Raw genomic sequence first — 22,631 nt, 5'->3', positions numbered from 1 at the left:
TCCTCCCAGGACCTCGTGACCCCAGAGCCAGCGCTGGATGATCGCCACAGAGGACGATCCAGGAAAGATCAGTCTGTGACCTCGTTTGTCAGCATCCCACCAACACCCAAAACAGCCTCAGCCGAGGCAGCGGCTCCACTTTCAGGAGGAAAGTCTTTCTCTGATCCTGTTGGCCAGAGCCCTGGGGTGTCTAATCTAGGAGCCGGAGCTAGTTTTAGATGGATTCACGCTGGGAGACAAAGGCATGTTGTGAGCACACGGCGTTTTCCTCCTCGGAGATGCAAGTCTGGTTTCTCAAGGGATATCCAGGGTAGGCCCGGAAAGTTTCCCAGGGGTGCAACCCCGGTGGGGTGCTTCTGCCCTGGGCTGCAGTGTCCACACCTGAATGACGGCTCCAGCAGCACCTGCTCAGGGGGCTGGGTGTTAAACACAGTAACCAGGTCAAGTCAGATATGTAGCAGCAAGTCAGGGGCCACTGCATGTGAGCGGTCATTAGCTCGCCCCTGCCCTTGGACAGAAGTGGGCGAGGGAAAGGAAGGAGCAGGGGCCTGTTTCATCTCCGTGATGACAACTGAGATAGACACAGGAAAACCTGCCTTCCCCAGCACTCTAGGCCACTCCTCAACACCTGACACCTTGGGGGAAGACAGGCTGGTCTCTGCACAAGGACTGACGCGTTCCCCCCACCTGTGAGGCCTGAGGGTGGAGACCAGGAGCATTTCAGGGATCTGCCCAGCAAGAAGGTGAGTCCCAAAGAATGGGACGCTTGCTATCCTTGTCCAACCTGGGTGGCTCTGACATGTTGGTGGCTGTCAGGTGGGGCTGGAATGCTGGGGAGCTACCGTCACTCAGGAGTGGCTGAATTTTTCCCACTCATTTTATAGAGGGTGACAAAACATGAGAGACTCCTAACTCTGGGAAATGAACAAGGAGTAGTAGAAGGGAAGGTGGGCAGGAGGATGGGGTGACTGGGTGATGGGTGCTGAGGGGGGCACTTGATGGGAAGAGCACATGTTATACTGTATGTTGGCAAATTGAAATCCAATAAAAAAAAATATATATATATATAAAGGAGTGGCCTGAAGACATCTGGGCCCAGCCTGGGACCCCCTCTCACCCTCCACGTGCATTTAAATTGGACATTGTGTCCATAGTGTGTGGGCAGGGTCCCCAGACCCCTGGCCCATGTGGCAGGAACAAGAGCCACTTTAAAGATGTGGGTGGGGGCTGAGTGGCTGGGAGGGGTTCCCAGCTGCTCACATTCTGTGTCTCATCCTGGAGGTGGGCTCCCCTATGGAAACCCATGGATGTGGGCACCTTCCAGGATGTATGAGACGTGTCCACAGATATTTACCGAAAAAGCATAAGGAATTTGTGGGGCTCAGCTCACTGGGTTCTGACCTGTCCTGCCTCTGCACTGCTATGTGGCGGGGGGCACTTGGCTGCTCTCCTGTGAGTTCTGCATCCTGACACCATCCTCCGTACTGACAGGGCCCTGTCTCTGGCGCACAGAAGGACCGCAGTGTACTTGAGCTCAGCCCACCTCCTAGGGTATCAGTCCTCCTGCCAGAGGCTGGCATCAGGCAGGGCTGGGCCAGAGGGTTGCCTGTACCTGCCACAGGCCCCTCCGGCTCTCAGCTGGTGCCAAGCTCCCCTCTTGGTGACTGTGACTTTCCCCTTTCATGACTGACCCCAGAGCAGAACTACTCGGGCCTCTGAGGTGGGAGGAAGATTAACCTCTCCAACATGTGCCTGAAGCTCAAGTGAAGCTTGGCCTCTGTGGCTACTTTGCGACTGGATGGTTCTAGCAATGCAAAGCAGAAGGGGTGCAAGTGAATCTGAATAGACTTTGTTTTCTAGAATGGGGTCGACGCTGGCTCCCACCATCCAGCTGCGTTACAGAAAACCACACACTTCAAAGGGCTTTTGGGAAGAGATCCGGCTGATGGAGTGGCGCTGCGTCCCATCAGGTCCAGACACCAGGAACAGGGATCCAGCCATCTGAGTGGCACCATGGAAGATTCCGGCAATCATGGTGCCGAACGCAGGCATCCTCGCTATCGCCATAGGACACTGGGAACAGGCCAGGGCTGACAGTTGCAGTGCATGGAGCACCAAACCACCACAGTGGGCAGCACGTGTCCTAATGTGCCTGCTCAGAGGAGGGACTGACTCTGGCTTCTGTTGACAGAAAGGAATCCATAACCCATCACCCACCACACGCAGAACATCAGTGCTGGGGCCCTGGATGCTGTGGCTCCGCGGCCCCTTCCTTCCTTGAGAGCCCTGGCACGGCAGCTCCTGAGGGGAGGCCCCTCTGCCCTGAGAAAACTAAATATGGAAACATCCTGATGCATTTTCCTCTCTTGACACTTCAGACTGTAGTTCCTCTCTTCATTTTGGGCAAGTTACTGAGTCCCTTCTGGATGGTGCCTTCAACAGATGACTGCATGACAACGTGCACTGCATCCGTCTGGTGCAACCGGACTCTGACTTAAAAACCAACATGCTGGATACCACACGACCATGCGGATGGATCTCAGAATGGTGCTGCCGAGCCAGAAGACAGACAGACAGACAGACGACAGCACACACCGTGTGCCACTCCCGCTTGTGCAAACTGCAGAAGCAGCGAAGTCACCCTCAGAGATACATAACAGATTGTGTTGTCTCGGAGGATATAGGCCAGGATGGGACCGGGAAGGATGGACCAGTTCTCTGCTTATCAAAACTCATGCAACTTCTCACTGTGACACTATTTACAAAGAGCATGTCAATCACACCTTGATAAAATCGGTTAAAAACGGGGATGACGAAACAATCTGCCCCCCGGTCCTGCCTGAGAGTTACATGAGGAATCCCACAGCGGGCACACAGCAGTGCCTGGCAATAGCAGGTGCTCAGTGATGTACGTGTCCCGTCCCCACCGTGTGATGACTGAGGGGAAGGACGCAGGGCCCAGGGAGCCTCCTTGCAGGCCCCACTGGCAGGCGCAGCCCCGTCTGAGGGGCTTGGGGGCTGCCCACATGGGAATGGGCTAGTTTCTGCCGAGGGGACACAATCCAGCCTGAACGGCCACCCCCCCAAGTATGCCCTTGGCAATAACAGGCATTCTGGCCCATCTCTGCTGACCCTATGTCAGTCCCTCGGTGGGTGTGGGTTCTGTGGTGAAAGCCCCAGAACTAGCCCAGGACAGAAATACAGAGCATCCACCTAACATAGAGGGACACTGGTGAGTGATAAACTGGGCGGTGGGTGTGGGAAGCAGGTATGTTGTAATTTTTGAACACTGAACAACATTACCAGGAATGTTACAATAAAAACCACAAAACCACGGACAAGGAGCAGCCACAGAGCCTGGGCGTCCCGCGGTGTGACCCAGCCTGGACTCGGAAGGCTCGTCAGCACTTGGGGCAGCATGGGTGTGGCGTGTGAGGGTGTGGAGGCCGATCACAGATGCTGGGAATAAGAGCTCCTGGGGTAGGCTGTGGGCAGAGGGAAAGGAGCAGCTCGAGGTCTTGGGGTGGGGGAGGAGGGGGGCGTAATTCCAGCAGAGGGCACTAGAACCCAAGATTGGGGACGCAGGTTTCCACCCTTGCAGAAGGACCTTCCCAGAAGCTCAGGCTGTGCAAACAGGAGCTGAGTTCCCAGTGAGCCGATGAGCTCCCGTCTCTGGGTGTGTAAGCTGCCCAGGATGTATGAGACATGTCCACAGAAATTTACCGAAAGGGCAGGCTTAGACAAGGCTGACCGAGAAGCACCCTTTGGTCTCTGGTCACGGGGTGAGCCGCTGAGGCACAGAGAGCAGGGGCAGGAGATTTCTGTCCTATTTCCCTGTTATGGGGTCAGAGAGGAGGAGCCCCGTGAGGGTGTGCTGAGTTGCGGATGACCGAAATGAAGCCTGGTTAAGCCGTGGGCCTCACCCCAGGCAAATCTGTGAATGCTGTTAAGAAACCATGCAGCCCAAACCACCAGCAGAAGCCAGATGTCGGGGACCCCCGGGCACAGCCAGTCAAGGGCCTTACGTGGGTTTGATGTGCATGAACTAACGGTGTGGCCACGGCGTTCCCACGGACAGGCCCTCACCACCAGGAGGGTCTCTATCCCAGGGTAGGTCCATGCTCATCCTGTGCTCCACTTCTCTGGCATCCCCTGGACACTCTGGCACCTCCAGGAACCGCATACAAGGGACAGATCCTGAGACTGAAGGTATTCCCCACGCTCAGGCTGAGCAAGCCTGCTAGCAGCCCTGCTGGCTCAAGTTCTCTCAGGGACAGGGATACCTGCTGTCACTCAGCACCTGGGACCCATGATTCTGGAGGGTGTGACTTACATTTAGGTGTGCGCTGGAGATTGAGGATATAGTCTTAAAGTTTTCCATAAATGTCAGCCCCTCTCTCTCTGTAGCACATGGTACACGCAGGCCCCTGCCACCCTTGAGGGCACCAGGAGGCAGCCCAGGCCTTGCCACTGGGTGAGGGTCTTGCCGGAGTGTTTCTTACTCCAGGGGACATTTCAGAGAACAGAGGTTCCTCCAGCCCGGCCACCTGGAGAAGACTCTCCAGAGTGGCTGGGAGTTTTCAAAAATGAACTCATTTGGGCAGCCCCGGTGGCTCAGAGGTTTAGCGCCGCTGTCAGCCCAGGGCGTGATCCTGGAGTCCCGGGATCGGGTCCCACGTCAGGCTCCCTGCATGGAGCCTGCTTCTCCCTCTGCTTGTGTCTCTGCCTCTCTCTCTCTCTGTCTCTCACAAATAAATAAATAAAATCTTAAAAAAAAAATGAACTCATGTTGTCTTCGAAAACAAACAAATGGTAGGAAAAACCTCTATACCCAGACCAGGGGATTGATTTAAGGATGGTAACTTGGCCATTTGGCAGCCTTTTAAAATTATGATGTAGACACACCCCAACACATAACTGTGTTGTCCAGCAGAAGGGATGCCCTGCATGTGGCCCCATGAAAGCAACGGGCTGGATTATACAACTACTCTTTATAATCCTTCTTCTTCGTCAAAAAGGTAAGTACACACTGGTGGTTACCATGTCATAAGCTGGTTACCTGGGGAAATGAAGAAGGTCCTCCACAGCTTCTTGTCTCTTGTCACATCCCGGATTTCCTTGGTCATGTTGACCATCCTGCCAGCCACGGGGGGCACCCGGCGGAAATCTAGGATCCTGGTGGGAAAGTGACAGGGAAAGGGTTCATGCCCGGGCTGGGGCAGAATGAATACCCATCTCTCTGCGTTGGGCCTAAGGGGTTAGGCCCAACTTGGAGCCCACAGTTCTACCTGGTGCTGTCAGCGACCAGAAGACATGGGCTCCATGAGACTACTTTATTTCTAGCAGAGGCCTGCCAGGTGCCCAGACCCTCCTTTCAGGGCTCAATAAATTAAAATTAATTTGGCCACTTTTTAACGGAATGCCATCTGAACTGCACTGCACTCACCCACTTGCACAGATACGAGCCCCATGTGCTGCCCCCGGATGCCCTCCGAGGGAAGGTGGCTGGGCATGGGGAGCCGGGCGTCCTATATCCCCCTACACACTCCTGCAGGCATGCCCTGCCTGCTATATTTGCTGCCTTGTGTCATAAACAAGCTCTACCTCCCAAGTGAGTGACCCCTGTTGCCTTTGTGGCAACTACTCTTCACAGAAGGGCTCTTTGCTGGGTTTGGGATGCTCAGTAGCTGAAATTGTTGAAAATCTGACTTGGGGTTTCTGTGGCTGCCAAACAGGATTTGTAATCTTTAAAAATACAAAACAAAACAGGCCTTGCAAACTTCAGTGTATCGGGGGGTCTTAAGAAAACCCTCATCTGCAAGTCTGGGGGGACCCCGGGGACTCTGCTTTCTACCCAGCCTGGAGGACCGTGAAGCTGCGGCCTGGACTACACCCCAAGCTGGAGGTCCCTGCCATGTAAGCAGGGTAGCTCCAGAAGGCCAAGATGGGGTCCCCCGCCCCCCGGATGCTGGCCCGTGACAACCTCTGGAGGGCACACCTACACGGCCACCCATTACCGCCTGCCCAGCTCCCCAGCAGCAGGCGGCAGTGCGGAGACCAAAAAGGAGTTCATGTTGTGCGCGGTAGAGCCATCCCAGAAGACGGGCGACGGATCTGGGGCACAGCTCACCTGTCCAGGTGGAAGGCAGCGATCTCTGCATTGTGCCTCTCATAGTCAGAGAAATAAAAGAAGTCAGGTGGTGTTTCCTGCTCCCTTGTTTGCCTGGAGAAAATGGGATGAAACAAAGGATTTATCACCGTCAAAACCCTCCAGTGAAAGGGTACAGGTGGCTTTTACCGGCTGGCAAACACAGACTGTCAAACTTCCAAGAATGTTCTGAGCCAGTTGTTAAAGTCATCCTTAAAAATCAGCTTATATATAAACACACAACCACATAAGTTACATTTAAAAAGTAATAAACATTTAAATCTCATCACTTCCCAGTTATTTCACGGCATCCTACTGTCTGCTCTCGAGGCTGGCTGCTGACTTCTCCTGCGTTTGCAGGTGCAAATAGCATATGATGAGTTGATGCATGTCCCCAAGGCCACCTTCAGTGACCTCTTGCTGAGAACTTCAAATCAGCCAATGAGGAAGTATTTGCACCACAGGATGGGCTTCTTCGTATGGCCCCAGCCCCAGCCGGTGCTGTCCAAACATGCTGTGGAGAAGACCACGTTCTACGTATCACTAGCCACGTGCAGCTCTAGACACACAGTGTGCTAGTGTGGCTGAGGCACCGGCTGATGTGTCTCATTCTGGCCGATCTGGATGTGAGTGGGCGCACCTGGCTAGGGGCCACTGTCCTGGACGGTGCAGCTCTAGTGGGTGAGGCCTGAGGCCTCCCTAGTCCTCGTCCTCTGTGCTGCTTTCCTCACCTAAGCGGAACAGTGGGCCTAGATCCTTCTCTGCCTGCTGTCTCTCTGGCTTTGCCTCTCCAGGGCTGTTTGCATGCCCTTGACCCCGGCAGCTCCTCTGGCCTGATGTGGTTTCTGTCTGCCCTCCAGGTGGGCCAGCTCTATCTGTGGCCACCACCTCCAGGAAGCCCCTCCAGAATAGTTTTTTTCCTTTCAGAGGCCTTTCCTGGTAAATGCACCTGGGGTCTGCATGCATGCATGCTAAGATGGGAGACCCCTCCTGGCTCCCCCAGACCCTGTCTGCAGGAGAACGTTTGTCAGATCTGCCTCCATGGAACAGAGAGCACGTCCCCAGGCCCAGCTCTGCCACTGGCTGGTGTGTGACCCCTCTGGGATACCCAGTTCTACACCCTGAAGGGACAGTGGGCATAGCTGCCTCTTGGGGGCTCTGTGGGATGAGGTTCAGTGTGGGCGGGCCTCCAGGGAGGGAGGGTGGGCCTCAAGGACCTCGTCTTCACAGGAGGGCCACTGAAGCCCAGGGAGGGTCACTGATGGCGGGGCCAGGGTCCTGACTGCCTGCTACAGACCACACACGCACACATGTGTACACACATACACACTCGCAAGCACTCCTCGCCAGGACAGGGTGTCAGAAGCATCTCCAAGAGAAGTAGGACCTGGTCTGTTACCTTTTCTCTGGCACAGCCACCCTCCCGCAAAGGAGCCTGTGGTGGCACAGAAGATAGTTTGGCTTCCTTGTGGCAAAAGAGGCTCCAAGCTCAAGCCAGAGATGAGTGACCAGCACAAATCTAGGCATAAGCACATCCCACTGCCCACTGCTCTGCTCTTGGCCTAGAAGCAGAAGGGCAGCCAGGGGCAGGTCCACCCCAGGCTCTGTGGCCAGGCCTCAGCTCCTGCACCCTCAGCCCCAAGGCCTTCTAGCCAGATTAGCATACCTAGGGTTGCGAGCCCTGGGTGAGCACTGAGGGTCCAGGCAGGAGGGAAGCAGAGGGAGCAGCCATGAGAGTGTATGGGGCAGGTGGCCACAGGGTGCTGGCCAGGCTCAGCCTCCCCAAATGGCCCTCATCACCCCATCTCCTTGGTGCCTACCCCCAACCCAGGATTACTGCCACCAGAGACCTCCTGGCTCCCTCTTCAGCTCTGCGCTCCTCTCTCCTCACCCCTGCGCTGCCTCCAGCATCACCACACCTCTCCCAGACCCAGCTCCCCGGACTTCCCCACCTCTGCACCTTTGCCTCTGATGGGCTTTCCACCTATACTGGCCTCCTCCGTCCTTTTCAAGATCAGCCTCAGCCCCCACAGGCTTTCCTTGGCAACCCGGCAGGCCTGCGCTGGCACGCACCTTCTGCAGAGGAACTTGGCATTGCTACATCAGAGCATTGTTCGCAGGGCCTGGGGCAGGAGTGCCTAGCTTTAGAACAGGTGTGCAATAAATAAATGAGTTGATGGAGGGACAGGGAATGGGCACAAATCGGTCTGCAGCCTCGAGCTCTTCCCTCCCTCATTTCTTCAATATCTACCATCACCACCATCAACACCATCACCACCACCATCATCACCACGTGCAGCGACTTTATCTGTGATGCTAACAAGTGAGCATTTCTACTTGCCAACTCTTTGGCTTTTGTTCCCTCACCCTCACTCCAGCTCATCCCTCTTATCAGGTTGCACACCTGGAAAGCAGGTGGTTCCGAGCCCTGCTACCTGGGAAGCGCCAAGACACTTCCTGGAGGTGGTGTCATCAGGTTCCAGGACAGTTCCTGGTTCCCTCCTGTCTCCCACCTCAGGGCTTTCCAGTGACCTCTGTCCCCAAGCTGTCCACACAAAGAGACAGCTCTTCCCCCCACCCCGAGGCCACACACAGGCCTTCTGCTTGGCTGTCTCAGCTTCCAAATGCCCCTCCCCAGAATGAGGCCGAGTGCAGAGAAGTGGTGATGAAATGCTGTTTGTCTGTATGCTCAGCGACTGTCTTTACCCCTGAGGTGCTTGAGGGGCTCCCGGGGCCTGTGTGCTCCTTGAGCAATGCCTCCAGATGTGTGAAAGACCTGGGCATGGTCTTAAGGCTCCTGTAGGCTGTGAGCAACTTGAGGTAGGGGCTTAGCTTAACCTGTCCTGCTAAGGGTGGGGCTGGGAACTCAGGAAACACCCAAAGGGGAGAGGGCATGTGGCAGGGACGGTGGGCTCCAGGGTGGGCCTCCCCAGGCTTTTGTTTCAGACAGAGTGCCTGTGGGTGGCAGTGAAGGACCCTCGGTTTCCCCAGCTGTGGAATGGGGGTAGTTCTGTGAGTCTCTATCCCCACGAGGTGAGCAGGGCTCTGGGTGCGGCCAGCTGACCCTGGCTCCTGTCATCAGAGTGGCCAAGACTCACACACACAAATGGGCTTGAAGCAGGAAGAATGGCAAGAAGAGGCCCGGACTAAGTGGTAAGGGTACTCGAGACGGGCAGGCTGGCTCTTCCTGCTGACTATCTGGGGAGCAGACACTTGCTAGCTGTGCCCGCCACCCACCTGCACGGTCTGGTGACACGACATGACCCATCAGCTTGCCTCCTGCAGGACATCCTTACCAGCTAATCCCCGCCTGAGAGGAAAAATCAGGGGGTCCCAGAGCTCTTCTCAGGGCTGGGCTGTGGAGCAAGGCACAGCATCAGGGCTTTGGAGGAGGCTCTGGGCACCAGTGGAGGGGAGACAGGGATTTCTCACCTCACCCTGGGCTGGGAGGAGCTGGGCATGGTCCCCTCTGGGGAGGACTGCCAGCTTCCTGCCACGTCCTTGGTGGCACTGGAGAGCAGATGCTGATGCTCACTCAGCCATCTGGGGAGAACACTTTGGAAAAGTTCTGAACTCACTGCACCCGGCAGGAGACCGGACACGGTTGAACCTAGTCGCCTGGCGGCCTCTCCTTCCTCCAGGTGGGTGGCGGAAGCTGGGCCCAGGCAAGGGAGTGGTCTGCCCGGGGCTCTGGCCTTCTTCCTGGGGCGCGGAGCATGGAAATGTGGAAAGAAGATGCTATCAGACAGTCGGGGTTGGCTCGGCACCCGGAGCTTGTGCCTGCCCTGACGAGGGGCGGGGAGCCCAGGCACCTGGGGACGAGTGTGCACCCGGAAGCACAGTGCCAGCAAGTCGCTGTCCTCTCCCGGGGACTGGGAGGGCCCAAGGCGGGCGGCAGCCCCTCCGAGGGGCGCAGGCACAGGAGGAGGCTCCTGGTCTGGCCACCCCCCCCCGGGGTCACTGCCCCCACGCAGCGAGCAATCAGAGCTTGGGAGCCCCACTCCAACGGAGGAGTGTCAGCTCACTTTCCTCGGAAAATAGCAGCTAAGGAACCAGGCACCAAGCACAGCCAAGGACATGGTTTCAGGGAAAGGCCCTGGCAGCAGTGACTCAAGGTCAAAGCAGGAAGACGGTGAACTCAGGAGGCCCGGACCCTGGGGGAGGTTATGGTCCTGCTCTCGAGGAAGGCCCCCGAACCTCGTACCTCTGCCTGGCTGGACAACCACACTGAGCCCCACAGGCCATGAGAAACAGGCAGTGGAGGGCAGCCCCCAGGGGAATGCTGAGCATCCTGACACCCTGAAGTCCAGGCCTGCTAAACCCTGACAAGGGGCTGCTCAGGACCAGCTCTTGGGGCCTCCCACTCTTCCACATTCCCTCTTTCCCTCCTCTCCAGAGCCAACCACACCCAAACTCCCTCCCTTTAGAGGAGACTTCCCTTAGCTCAGGAGGAAGCACAGTAAGAGCTGATCATGCATTTTTATACTAAAGTGAGAATGACTACTATGTTGAACTCTCTTAGGAAATCTATGGTCTGAATTTCCTTAAAGGGCAAAAGGAACCTTGCTGATGTGATTAAGTTAGGCATCTTGAGATGGGAAGATTATCCTGTATCATCTGGGGTGTAACGTCATCCCAAGAGTCCATATAAGGAGGCAGAGGGAGATCTAACTGCGCAAGAGGCCACAGTGGTGGCTTCAGAGAGAGGCACTGGGAGAGAATCTGTTTCCTGACCTTCCAGCTTCTAGAGGCTTCCTGCCTTTCTCTGCAAGCAAACACATGGCCTTCCAGAGCCTTCAGAAGTAGCACAGTCTGCAGACCTCCAAAACTGTAGGAGAACACGTTCGTGTTGCCTCAAGCCACTCAGCTTCTGGTAATTGGCCACAGTAGCACAGGCCACTGGCACAGAACCTTTGGCACAGGAAAGCACCGGGGAGGACACGGCGATTTAGCAACCTTGGCACAGTTGTGAAATCCGGTCTCTTTCCTCAGATTGGGTCATGCCATCACTGCTACGTTTATTAGACTTTTAAGAACTGATGCAGAACATTTTGAGAGAAGGTGCCTCTGAAGAAGCCAGAGAGGCAGGATCTAGTACAGACTACGTGAGTCCCTCAGGGCTCTGGTCCTTGTTCCCATTTTAATGACAAGGAAATCCAAGGTCAGGAAGGGGGAAAAGCCTGTGCAGAATCACACAGCCAGAAATAGCAGGTCCTGGGTTCTTTCTCCAGGGAGCACCAAGGTCACACGTGGCTCCCGCTGGCCCTGCACGTCTGCCTTTCCTGCCGGATCAGAACCACCTCTGGGGACTAGGACTGGGTCAGGTGCCAGGCTTCATTGGGGACTTGGGGAGGCCATGTGCCGGCTTAGAGGGCTGGCTGCAGGAACGGTCCCCGAGTCCCCAGAAAGGCCCTGGCTCCCAACAACTGTGATTTCTCCATCCCGCTGGCCCTCAGCGCAGTGGGACCACTCCCTTCCTCCCCGCCCAGTCCCTACTGTCGCTATTCACATCTCAATGTTCTTTAAGTTGTGGGAAAACAGAAAACTTGTGCTTGGTTAAAAATAGAGGAAATTGGCAGCTTTTTACTAAAGCCTGTGGGGGAAGAAAATCCAGCAGTATCCAGCTCTTACTATGAGCTAAGCTGTGTATGTGGATCCACTCCCCGCACCTTCATGACAGCCTGTGAAGTGTCCCCATCCACAGCCAGGACACCGCCGGTTAGAAAGGGCTCAGTTTGGGATCCCTGGGTAGTGCAGCGGTTTGGCGCCTGCCTTTGGCCCAGGGCGCGATCCTGGAGACCCGGGATCGAATCCCACATCGGGCTCCCGGTGCATGGAGCCTGCTTCTCCCTCTGCCTGTGTCTCTGCCTCTCTCTCTTTCTCTCTCTGTGACTATCATAAATAAATAAAAAAAATTAAAAAAAAAAAAACATGTGCGCACTAGAGATAAAATCCAAAAGGCAACTAAAAATCCAAAGAAAGAGTCTTTAGAGCCACAAATCCCCTCCTTAAAAAAAAAAAAAAAAAAAGAAAGGGCTCAGTTTGCACAGTTTGCAGATGGCCTTACAGAGGGGGACAGAGGTATGCAGTCCCATGTGAGGGAGCCAAATGCCTGTCCGGTCAGTGGGTTCCATATGGCAGGCATGGGGGCTGAGGCCGATCGGATGGGACACAAGAGCCAGAACAGAGCCAACTGCAAACTCTGAGGTCAGGCTCTGGAGCAGGGATAGCTGTGGGACTGCTCGGGGCACAGACAGCTGTTCCACAACTGTTTTCTCGTCAGAGCTGAGGGCCCCTGAGGTCCCTGAGTGCAGATGGAACACTGAGGCCCGGAGAGAGGTGGGCCACACATGCACCTCTTGTGTATCAGGGGAAAAGCACTCCTAGCCAAACCCGCAGGGCAGAAGCAGAGAAAGAGAACACTTGAGGGGCCCCAGAGAAACCGCTGGGAAGCAAGTTTGCAGATATCACTGCACCTCCACTCAGCTGGAAACGCGCGTGTCCATGCTGGGGCACACAGCAGGCTGCCAGGACTCCCGTGTGCCGGGCTCCCTGCTCACTCTATTGTAGGAACTAACAGAGCCAGTGCTCTCCAACACCCTTACTAGCTGGGGACGTGCAGTGTAGCTGCCTGGATGGCCCCCTCTGGAACCCTCCACCTAAGAGGATCCCATCCAGGGCATGTCCCTAAGCACCACCCACCAGTGTCTCCTACCTGATGACCATGAGCAATGCTGCTCTTGCCACTCCCACTCACCCTAAGAGCACCCACTGCACTCCAATGGACCCCATTATCACGATGTGCACCACCCCCACCCCCACCGCTATGGTCCAAATCCCACTTCTCACCATCTGCCTATTGTGCCTCGAATAGGCTGAACTTGATGGGGTCTCTGTGTTGGAGCCCCAGGCCCTTTGCACTTAACCACTGTTCCCGCTGTCCCCGGAATGCTCGGGCCCCTGACCATCTTTGCTAATGAAAGGCCGAGGCAGGTGTTGGCCAGCTACTACGGTGGAGCAAATCAGCTGGTCTCCTGACCATTGTGTGAGTAGCTTCCTCAGGGCAGTCCCATCACCGTCCCTGGTTCCCCTGCTTCCCTCCTACAAGGACACACAAGGCTGAATTCAGGGCGATCCCCTCACGTCCCGGCACCTGGGACCGGGGTCTGATTCGCTGGGGGCCTGGCTAGCCTCAGGCAGGGAAAACACCAGATAAGGCAAATGCTTTCCCTTTCCTCCTAAACACATAGCACATCCCTGACTCACCAAATGAAGGCAGAGAAGCAAAAATTAGCCTTTCTATCCTGGATAATTTTCCCATCACTCACACAGCAGAAAACAACCACCTTGTCATTAAAGAGATATATTAAGCTGTTTAATATCAGGTTTTCAGCTGGCACATGTTCTAGAAGGGGAGAGAAGGGCCGCTCCTGGCAGCTCCTTCAGCGTGACCTTTTAGCCTTACGGCCCACTGAGTATTTCCTGCCAATTCTGGTCCCATGCAGGTGTGGGGCAATCTGTTTATTTGGTAAAACGTGCCTGTCCTATTCAAAACCTCTGGCACCTGTTCATCTACCTAGACTCTCTGGATCAGACCTGTGTTATTCTGGAGACTCCGTGGCTGCAGAAAGGACAGGCTACCACCCCAATCCATGCCCCCCAGACCTCTCCCTATTCTCCACGCCTGCGGCACGTGCATGCCAGATAAACTTGACGGCCACAGAAAACCCTGGAGGAATGGGCGAGGTACAGACTCGTCATGGGGCGGGAAGACCCTGCATAATGAGTGCCGAGCAGAAGACGCACTCACGCACACTCAGCCCTGGAAAGCATGTCTGTTCCACAAGAATCTGGAGGTGTGAAGGTTACAACGAGAACTGCTAATCCAGGCGTGAAGACAGGCGGGCGGACTGACCTCTGTGGGGCCTGGCGGGGGGGGGGCCGGGGGGGCACCCAAGGTGGAGAGCGAGCAGGGCTGCAGGCCGGGCTGTGCCCTTGTGCTGCTCAGAACCTGGCTCTGGTCCTGTCTGTACATGAGACAGTTGGTCGAGATTCCAGTTCAGGATGAGGTGGCCTAGGGAGGGACCTGTACGTTCACGGGACTTTAACCTGTCAAGGCGGCCACCCAGGCCCTGACCATGCCATCAGCTGATGCGGCCTGAGTTGCGGCGCTGTCCAGCGGGCGCAAGCTGGTCTTGGTGGAGGACATGGTGTGTGCCCAGGAGGTCGGCACCTATAGGAAGGCCTTGGTTCTGGCAAGTGGTGGCCAGTGCCTGCTGCTTCCCTGTGGGACACATTCATTTCTGTGGCTCACACCAGCTCTGGAAACCACTGAGAGCCAGTAGCGTGCAGCCACTGTGCACACTGTCCCTGCCACCCTCTCAGGGCCTTCCATGGTACTGGCACCTCAGCTGTGCAGGACAGGGGAGGTGACCTCCAGTCCAAGGGTGCAGAGCTGGCCTGTTGTTGCCATGCTGAGCCATGACGCTGGCCCCAGTGGCCACCACCAAAGTGCCACAGACTCTTGGGGCCTCCCTGACCTGCACAGGGGACCTTAGCCCTCAAGAAGCCGGCCCTTGACAGAAACCCTTGGCATCGCACAGGCTGGAGAGGTTTCTGAGCTTAGCTGCTGAGCCCTTCTCTCCAGAAGCCATGGGATGGGAGTCGCCAAGGCAAGGCAGTGCCCAGGGGTGGGGCTTCCTACCAACTTGGCTTCTATTTTTGTCAAAATTTCTCTGATGGTCATGGGCCTCATCATGACCATAGCTGGTGGATGGGTCCTCCTCCTGCCATCATGTTACTTGGGCACACACCTGCACATGCTCCCAATCAGCTATACTATGAGCCTTGGCCACCTGGGCTTCAGCACCGTAGGTAACTTGCCACTATTCAAGTGACCACAAGGAGCCTCCAGACCTCCCCACAGGTCTCTTCAAGGTAGGCTACATAGGAGAAAGTCACACCTGCTTGGGTGAAAAAATTAACCATCTTATGGCCAACTCAGTAAAAACCAATGTAGAAGTGATTCAAGGTGGGGGGCTGGCTGCTCAAGTCAGTTGAGCATCCGACTCTTGATTTCAGCCCGGGTTGTGATCTCAGGGAGTAGAATCAAGCCCCAGGTTGGGTCCATGCTCAGTGAGGAGTCCGCTTGGGATTCTCTCTTCTTCTCCCTCTGCCCCTCCCTCCCCACTCTCTCTCTAATAAATAAATATTCTTTTTTTTTTTTTTTAAGTGATTCATGGGCAGCCCAGGTGGCTCAGTGGTTTAGCGTCGCCTTCAGCCCAGATCCTGATCCTGGAGACCCGGGATCAAGCCCCACGTCGGGCTCCCTGCATGGAGCCTGCTTCTCTCTCTGCCTCTCTCTCTCTTTCTGTCTCTCTCTCTGTCTTTCATGAATAAATAAATAAAATCTTTAAAAAAATGATTCAAAGATTTGGAACTGTAAAGAAAGCCATTTGATTTCAAGTCAAGGAGGAAAACAACTCATTCGAAAGTTTAAGATCCGCTGTGTTTTAAATACCCTCCTGCCAGCTCATTCAGCGTTCACGGGGATGACTTAACAAATGAAATTAGCATGGACATGGATACACCTTCTGCAGCAGCCCCGAAAACACAGGTGTGCAAGGCCTTGCGGTTCAACACTTTTTTTTTATAGGGAATAAGACAAGATGCTACTGACTCCCGATCCACTAAACCGTGGATATTCAGCACCAAAGTGACTGCTCTGAAAAACAGAAAAACAAACTCATCCAGAGGATGGGGACATTCCAGTTCATTCTCCAAGCTTGTTTTAGGAGACCTAAAGTCTGCAATATTTCCTTCTGGGGCGTAAGAGACAGCTGGACTTGAGAGAAGTCCCTGGCTTCCACTTGCTTCCCCAGCACAAGGAAAATGAAAATCGTATTTTCTTACCCGCCTTTTAATCCTCCCTCTCTTTCAAGACAATTAGAATGACGGCCCACACACTGGCAGGCACCCCAGAGACCATGATAACCACAGAAAAATACAAAAAGACACCCTTGATATTGCTGTTTGGGAGAACATTTTTGGAAGAAATGACTTCCCTTTAAACAAAAGGGATCTTTGCCAGACGCCCCCAAGGAAACATGTGCCGCAGCGAGCCAGGAGCCTGGCTGAGAGGTGGGGTGATGGGTCCTGCTTGGAGTTCCCCACACGGATTTCCACTTCTCCATCTGCACCACAGGGGCAAAGCAGGTGCAGGTTCAGAACCACGCTCTCTGAAGGTTTTATGATGTTTTTACCATTTATTCATCTTCCGCCAGGTTTCTGCAACTGCTTTAGAATTGTTAATAATTTCCTTTCCTTTTTATTTTGCTAAGCAAAGGAATTCCCAGCTGCCAAGTAAGCGCAGGAGAGGATGGTTAGCTTCTGCGGGCAGCCTGAGTTAATGCAGTCTTGGCTAACGGTACAGCAGCAGGGCGCTTGGGGAAGCTGCAGTGACCTCAGCGGCTAGGGAGGCCTGGCCGTGTTGGGACCATGGAAGGGTGAGCCAGCATGAGCACCTGTGCTGGGCCACACAGGGCCACACACAGAGCCACGGAGCAACAATCCCTCGGGGCCACAGCACTGGTGTCCAGCAGCTCTGCCCTTCTGTGGCCGTGGGCAGCAATCTCCGTGCTGAGACTCTGGGTCCCCTCTGTGAACACAGTGCTGAGACATCTGAGCCAGCTCCCAAGAGCTCGAGGCCCTCTTGTAAGGGATGTGCCACATTCTCTGAGTGGGCAGTGCCATGCCAGTCTTCCCGGTGGGCTCAGTGGGCCAGGGGCAGAGCAGGTCACTGTGTCCTCCTCAGTCATGCATGGGGACACTAGGATCCCAGGGAAAATGCTTGCAGGGGACCCCAGGGGAGCTAAGCCGGGGTTGATGGGACTCCCCATATGGCTCCTGGTCACAGCCCCCTGCAGATCAAGAGAGCCCCACTCTGTCCCCATGGCTTCTTATCTTGCTGTCTCTTCTCAGGCTGATGAAATCCAACTTATTCTTGGGGCAGCGGAACTCAGGGTGAACAGTTGTCTTCTGAGGGTGGCACTAGCAAGTGCTATCCAGCAATGGCTGGGGAGGCCCAGGAGAGTCTCCCAAAAGCCTGTTTTGGGTTGTAACTTACTTGTTTTTCAATTAGGAAGGTCCATTTTTTTCCTGACTCTAAAAATAACCCACAAAGCTGGAGACAACCCAAGTGCCCTGCAGCTGAGGGACTATCAAGTAAATGACCATAGGAAATGTGGCATCTGCTCATCACTCCCAGAGACTTGGGAGGTTTGCAGGCTGAGTGCTCCAGAGACACAGGCCAAAGGCCCTAGTGGGACCTGGCACCGCAACAGAAGGGCTCCCACCTGTGCCTGGAGCCTGCCCACAGGTCACTTGAGGGGCCTGTCCATACCCCATATCAGGGACCTCCACCTGCCCCAGATCCAGAGCATCAGGTCCCCGCAACTCTGATTGCTGTGTGTGCATGCACTCCCCCATGGCCAGGACAGCCTGGTAGGGTCCTACTCCTTCCTGCGGGGACCATGTGTGGCCCATCTGGTGATCCAGATACCAGGGGAGCCCCATGCACCCCTCACTGGTGGGCTATGCACATTAAACCCCATCAGGTTCTTTGTCCTTCCGTTCATTCATTCACACACTCATTTTATTTTGCACCTACCATGTGGCTTGTGCTACAGACATAGAGTTGAGGAAAAGTAACACAAGACCTGCCCATGTTGCTCCTGGTCTAAGAGAGCACAGATAACAGTTAGACCCCCGATCCCTGTTACTGTAACTGCGTGTGTGCAGGGAGGTACTTGGAAGGATCGAGTGTTCAGTGGGCACCCCCTGACAACAAGACGCTTGCTGGCTGAGCTCTCAGCATCAAACTGCCCGTCTGGGTGGGAGCCTGGTTGCTGCTCCAAGAGAAGACATAGCCCATGTGTGGCCCTAAGCCAACAACCAGCTTCAGGCCAGAGAGGAGCCGGTCCCACAACCTCTGAACCTTGGCTGGGGAGACGAGTGCTGGTCTTGACTTCCTGTGTGCCTACCTGCATGTGCGTGTGCACACATGCACACTCTTGCACTGGGCTGCTCACCATCCCTTGGATGGCCACCCTGGAGCCCCCTCCACTCACCCCTGCAGCCAGCTGGAGAGACCCCTGCTTAGGGCCAGGCCCCAGGGTTTTAGAGCCTCCCAGAGGGTGGAGCGTCAGAAGAAATCTGACTGGCCTCCATCTGGTGCTCAGGTCACTGGGGTTTGGAGCCACTCCCCGGTGGCCCTCTGCTCCCTGCATGGGGGCAATCAGGCCACTTCTCAAAGATTTCCAGGATTCAGGGCCCTGGTGGGAGGCTGATGGTGTCAGCCCATTCACTGCTTTGGACATGTCCAGCAGTGCCTCCTCACCATCAGCCCCCTGGACCTGGCCGGCCCTGGGTTCACACCGCACCAGTGCCTCCTGCCCGTTGCCCACACTAGCCTAAGAGCTTCCTCAGAAACACATGGACCGCAGCACGGCCCGCATCGCTGCTCAGCTTGTTGAGTGGGTCAAGTCTGACCAAGGGTGCTGGCCCGACTCCCCACAAGGGAGGATGCTGGAGCTCCTGGAAGCCAGTCAGAACGAGGGTGGGAAGTGAGCTTGGAGATTGGCCCGAGCAGAGCAGGGACACAAACGGGTCCTTGTTCACCTCTGGTCGGGCCAGGCCTCTGCTGGCCCCACACCCGGGGACTGGCTATTGGGCAATCAGTTTGCCTTTGGGGCCTGGGTCAGTGTACCAGTGCAGACAAAACGTGGATTATTTTGCAGCAGAATGACAAATCCTTGAAACTCCTAACTGCTCACTCACCGAACCTCAAAATCTTTTTATTTTCTGAGCCTTAGTATGTAGGGCATGTGCCTAGCACCCTTCCTGCCTCCAGGAAGAAGTCCTATATACCTATATATACAAGACTTGGCCCAAAGGTCATCTTCATGGTGGTCTGGCAGCCAAGAACCCTTCTTTCCTGCCCTCCCACCTTGTCTGACCTTGTCGTGTGGTCTTGCCTGGGTCTGTGCCACACACCAGCCTAAGCTTTCCCCTCCAGGAGCTGTTTTAGCCCTGAGTCCAGCACAGTGAACACAGGACAGGACAAGACCGAAGGTTCTTACAGGATCAGTGAATCATTCTCAGGATCACCTCTTGTCAGAGTCTCATCTGCTGTTTACACGGCCTCAACTGTGTCGACCCTCAGGCCTCTGGGGTCTCACTACCCACAGAGCCCTCCTGTTGTACTTCTGGGCCTCAGGACCGCGGTGTTCATGGAGGAAACCTGTGGCTTGGGGAGGGTCAGCCTTGCCCCTGCCAGGTGGGTTCACTGTTTGCATCTCCTGCTTGATGAAGGGCTTTCTGCTAGGACATGTGCTGTGCTGTGTGCCTGTCTCTCCAGTTGCTGTGGGTGGGAGCACTGGGGACTCTTCCCTTCACAGCCTGGCCATGCTGTTCCTTCAGTGATTCTGAGGTCACCCCTGGTTCCAATCTGGGCTTACACATCTGTAAGATGCGGGCTGGGCCGGGTCCCATGCTGACTCCTGTCAGCGACCTCACCCCCCCCCTTTCCTAGCCCTGCCAGTCAGTAAGCACTGACTTACAGTGGACCCTGGGAGGAAGGAGTGGCCAGCCCCATGCCTGGGCTGAGCCTTGGCTATTGAACATGGGCCGTGCTTGGAGAGCCAGGAGGGGTCAGAGCAGCAGCTGCATGATGCCCACCGATAGGAAGTGTTCTCAGACCCCTGTCACCCTGAGAGACCAGGTATGGAGTTTGGAGGCTGAGGCTCCTCTGAGGTCCCTGGGCCTTGTGCTTACTGGGGACATTACACAGGTCACGTAATAGTGTTAAAGGCCACTCCCAGGGCTCGATGGGGACCAACTGGACAAACTGAAGGCAGTGGGCAGGCCAGTGTGCAGGGCTGAGCTGGGGCCCTCCCTTGGGCAAACAGCTGGCAGAGGTAGTGAGGCCAGGCCAGTGGGGTCAAGACCACCAAAGGGCCCAGCTACACTGTCTGTACTGAATCCTCCTGTGGCCTACGGGTCTGACTTGGGCTGCCTTAATGATGTGTCCCAGCATGTCCCGTGGTGCCCCTGGTACATGACCCCAGTTCACAGAAGAGTATACTGAGGCCCAGGGAGGTTTAGGAGCCTGACCACAGTGGCATCTATGTCTCTGCAGCTATGTGTCTGGACATGAGCTATGTGGCTCAACTAACAGGAATGTGGAATGATGCTAAAAATTGGAGAGATGGGGCAGCCTGGGTGGTTTAGTGGCGCCTTCAGCCCAAGGCCTGATCCTAGAGTCCTAGGATCAAGTCCCATGTCAGGCTCCCTGCATGGAGCCTGCTTTGCCCTCTGCCTGTGTCTCTGCCTCTCTGTGTGTGTCTCTCATGAATAAATAAATAAAATCTTTAAAAAATTTTTAAAAAATAAATAAAAATAAAAATTGGAGAGATGCTGTTTAAGGCATAAACTTGCAGCCAATAGATAGGTGGGTCCTGGGTAGGTAGGATGCAGCCAACCTGCATCCTAACCCTCAGGCTTGGGAAGAAATTAGATCTTAACTGCTCCCACTGCACGGGGTGGTCAGGCCTGCTGACCTATGTTGCCATGTGAATGTATCAGATCAACATGTCGAACCCCCTGAAACTCACATCATGCCACAGCCCAATACTATCACGGTAAAAACGGAATTAAAGCCCATGGCTGTATGTGTCTTCCTCCAGGATGACCGGGCAAACACAAGCTTTCATGGGGCCTCTCTGAGTCCTTGTCCCCATGAACGTGGTAAGGGGAGACAGTGTGCACGGTTTCATGCTTTTACAAAGAAGCTGGAACCCCAGGTTGTGGTTAAATCTGCCGACGGGGCAGGCATCGTGGGGACCATGGAGAGCCCACCACAGCCTCTCTGCCCACGCAAGCCCAGGGGAGGCAGGGGGAAATTGGCACCTCCCAGCCACCAGTCTGTGTCAGAGCTGCAACAGGGACAATTTCTACCCCCTGATGGCCCCAGGGTAGACCCTGCTCTTCTCAGAACTTGGAGTCCCCTGAGGCCTCACATTACACAGAGGATGGGCCTCAGCAAGGGGTAGGCCCCTGCATCAGCAACCCAGAGGAAGCACAAGCACAGGAAGATGGGCCCTGGTGGGCTACGGGTCATGCGGGAAGCCCAAACGTCAATGGGGGGGGGGCGGATGGTAGGTAAGTGGTCTCCAGTGTGTGGCCCCTTGAGTGGCCCCAGGGCCCCTGGGAAAGTCGATGCTAAGTTTAAGAGTCTCCCAGCTGAACCTGCTTATCCCACAAGGGAATGGGCTGGCCCAGGTTCACTTGGGCCCTCAGTTCATTGGGGAGGCACATGGCTGCAGCCCAGAGCAGGGCCTGGGTCATGAGGAGGGGTCCTGCTCTCCTGCCGGCATGCACTCTGCCTGGTGGACCACACTTGGTCAGAGCATTTTAAGATACCGTCTCGGCCTGCACATTTTCTACAGCTGCCTCTGTGTATGCGTCTTGGCTGCTAGGAATTCCTCGGCCCCAAACAGCTGTTGGCAGATGGCTTCTCTGGGACACAAACACATCCACACACACGTTTCTGTTCTTTGTAAGAGGAAAGAAAAGCAGATGGCCAGTTTGCAGGGTCTGCAGCATGCACAGAACACATGGCCGAGCTGCATCCCCAGCCACAGAGAAGAGGTAAATCAAGGCAGATCGGACATGCAGGGCTGGAGGCCCTGCCCTGCACACCGTCAACACAGCAAAATAGCAGACAGGAGACGAATCAGAGTACTGAGGCCTCTTCACCATGTGTGGTGGTTCCGGAAATCTGCAGGCTGGGAGGATAGCCTAGTGAGTGCCTCCCTGTGGGCACCCCGGTCCCAGCAAGGCAGGCTCCAACTCCCAAGACGGCCCTGCCTCAGCAGCCTATTGCCACTCAAAGGGCCAGGACCTAGTGTCCAAGGTGCTGGACTTGTGCCCTGGCCACCTAGTCACTCCCTGTTGATATTTAAACCCTCTGGATCTTCAGTTTCCTCCTCCTTAAAGGAGAGTTGGCAATAAAAATAAAGCCTACCTCTGTGGTTGAAAAGGTCAGACGACTTGATGTGAGCCACGTAACATCCCCTGTCACCTGCTCCGATGCAGGCCAGAGCAGAGATGGAAAACCCTGATGGACATGCAAAGATGAGGAAATGGCCTTCTTGAGTGTGAGGGTCAAAACTCAGCATGGCTGCCTGGGACGCACGTTCCTTCTACAGCCATGTCAAGACATTAAAGAGGAGGAGGAAGAGAAGTACATGGTGGGGGAAGCAGGGGCACACTCTCCCCATGGGGACAATCGCCACCAACACATGTCCACACTGCACCAAGATACGTGGGTACGGGGGGCCCCAACACCATCCAGTAGTTCTCTCAGACGCAGGAGCCTAGAGCAGGACAGCAGGGAGCCTCCCACCCACCTAGGCAAGGGCAG

The 22,631-nt window shown here is 55.3% G+C and overlaps 1 protein-coding gene across 1 annotated transcript in view; it reads right to left on the bottom strand.

Annotated features, from left to right (window-relative positions):
- Window positions 1-22,631, bottom strand: part of FAM20C (FAM20C golgi associated secretory pathway kinase) — a 49,412-nt gene that overhangs the window by 5,676 nt on the left and 21,105 nt on the right. The window contains exons 4-5 of the mRNA XM_072836619.1: window positions 6,131-6,223; window positions 5,060-5,175 (exon numbers count right to left, since the gene is read on the bottom strand). Coding sequence (XP_072692720.1) covers window positions 5,060-5,175; window positions 6,131-6,223 — 209 coding nt within the window. The remainder of the gene's footprint in view (window positions 1-5,059; window positions 5,176-6,130; window positions 6,224-22,631) is intronic.

Source organism: Canis lupus, chromosome 8 (assembly GCF_048164855.1).
Source record: "Canis lupus baileyi chromosome 8, mCanLup2.hap1, whole genome shotgun sequence".
Lineage (NCBI taxonomy): Eukaryota > Metazoa > Chordata > Mammalia > Carnivora > Canidae > Canis > Canis lupus.
The sequence above is the reverse complement of the archived record's forward strand: the minus strand, read 5'-3'. Positions and strand labels throughout refer to the sequence as shown.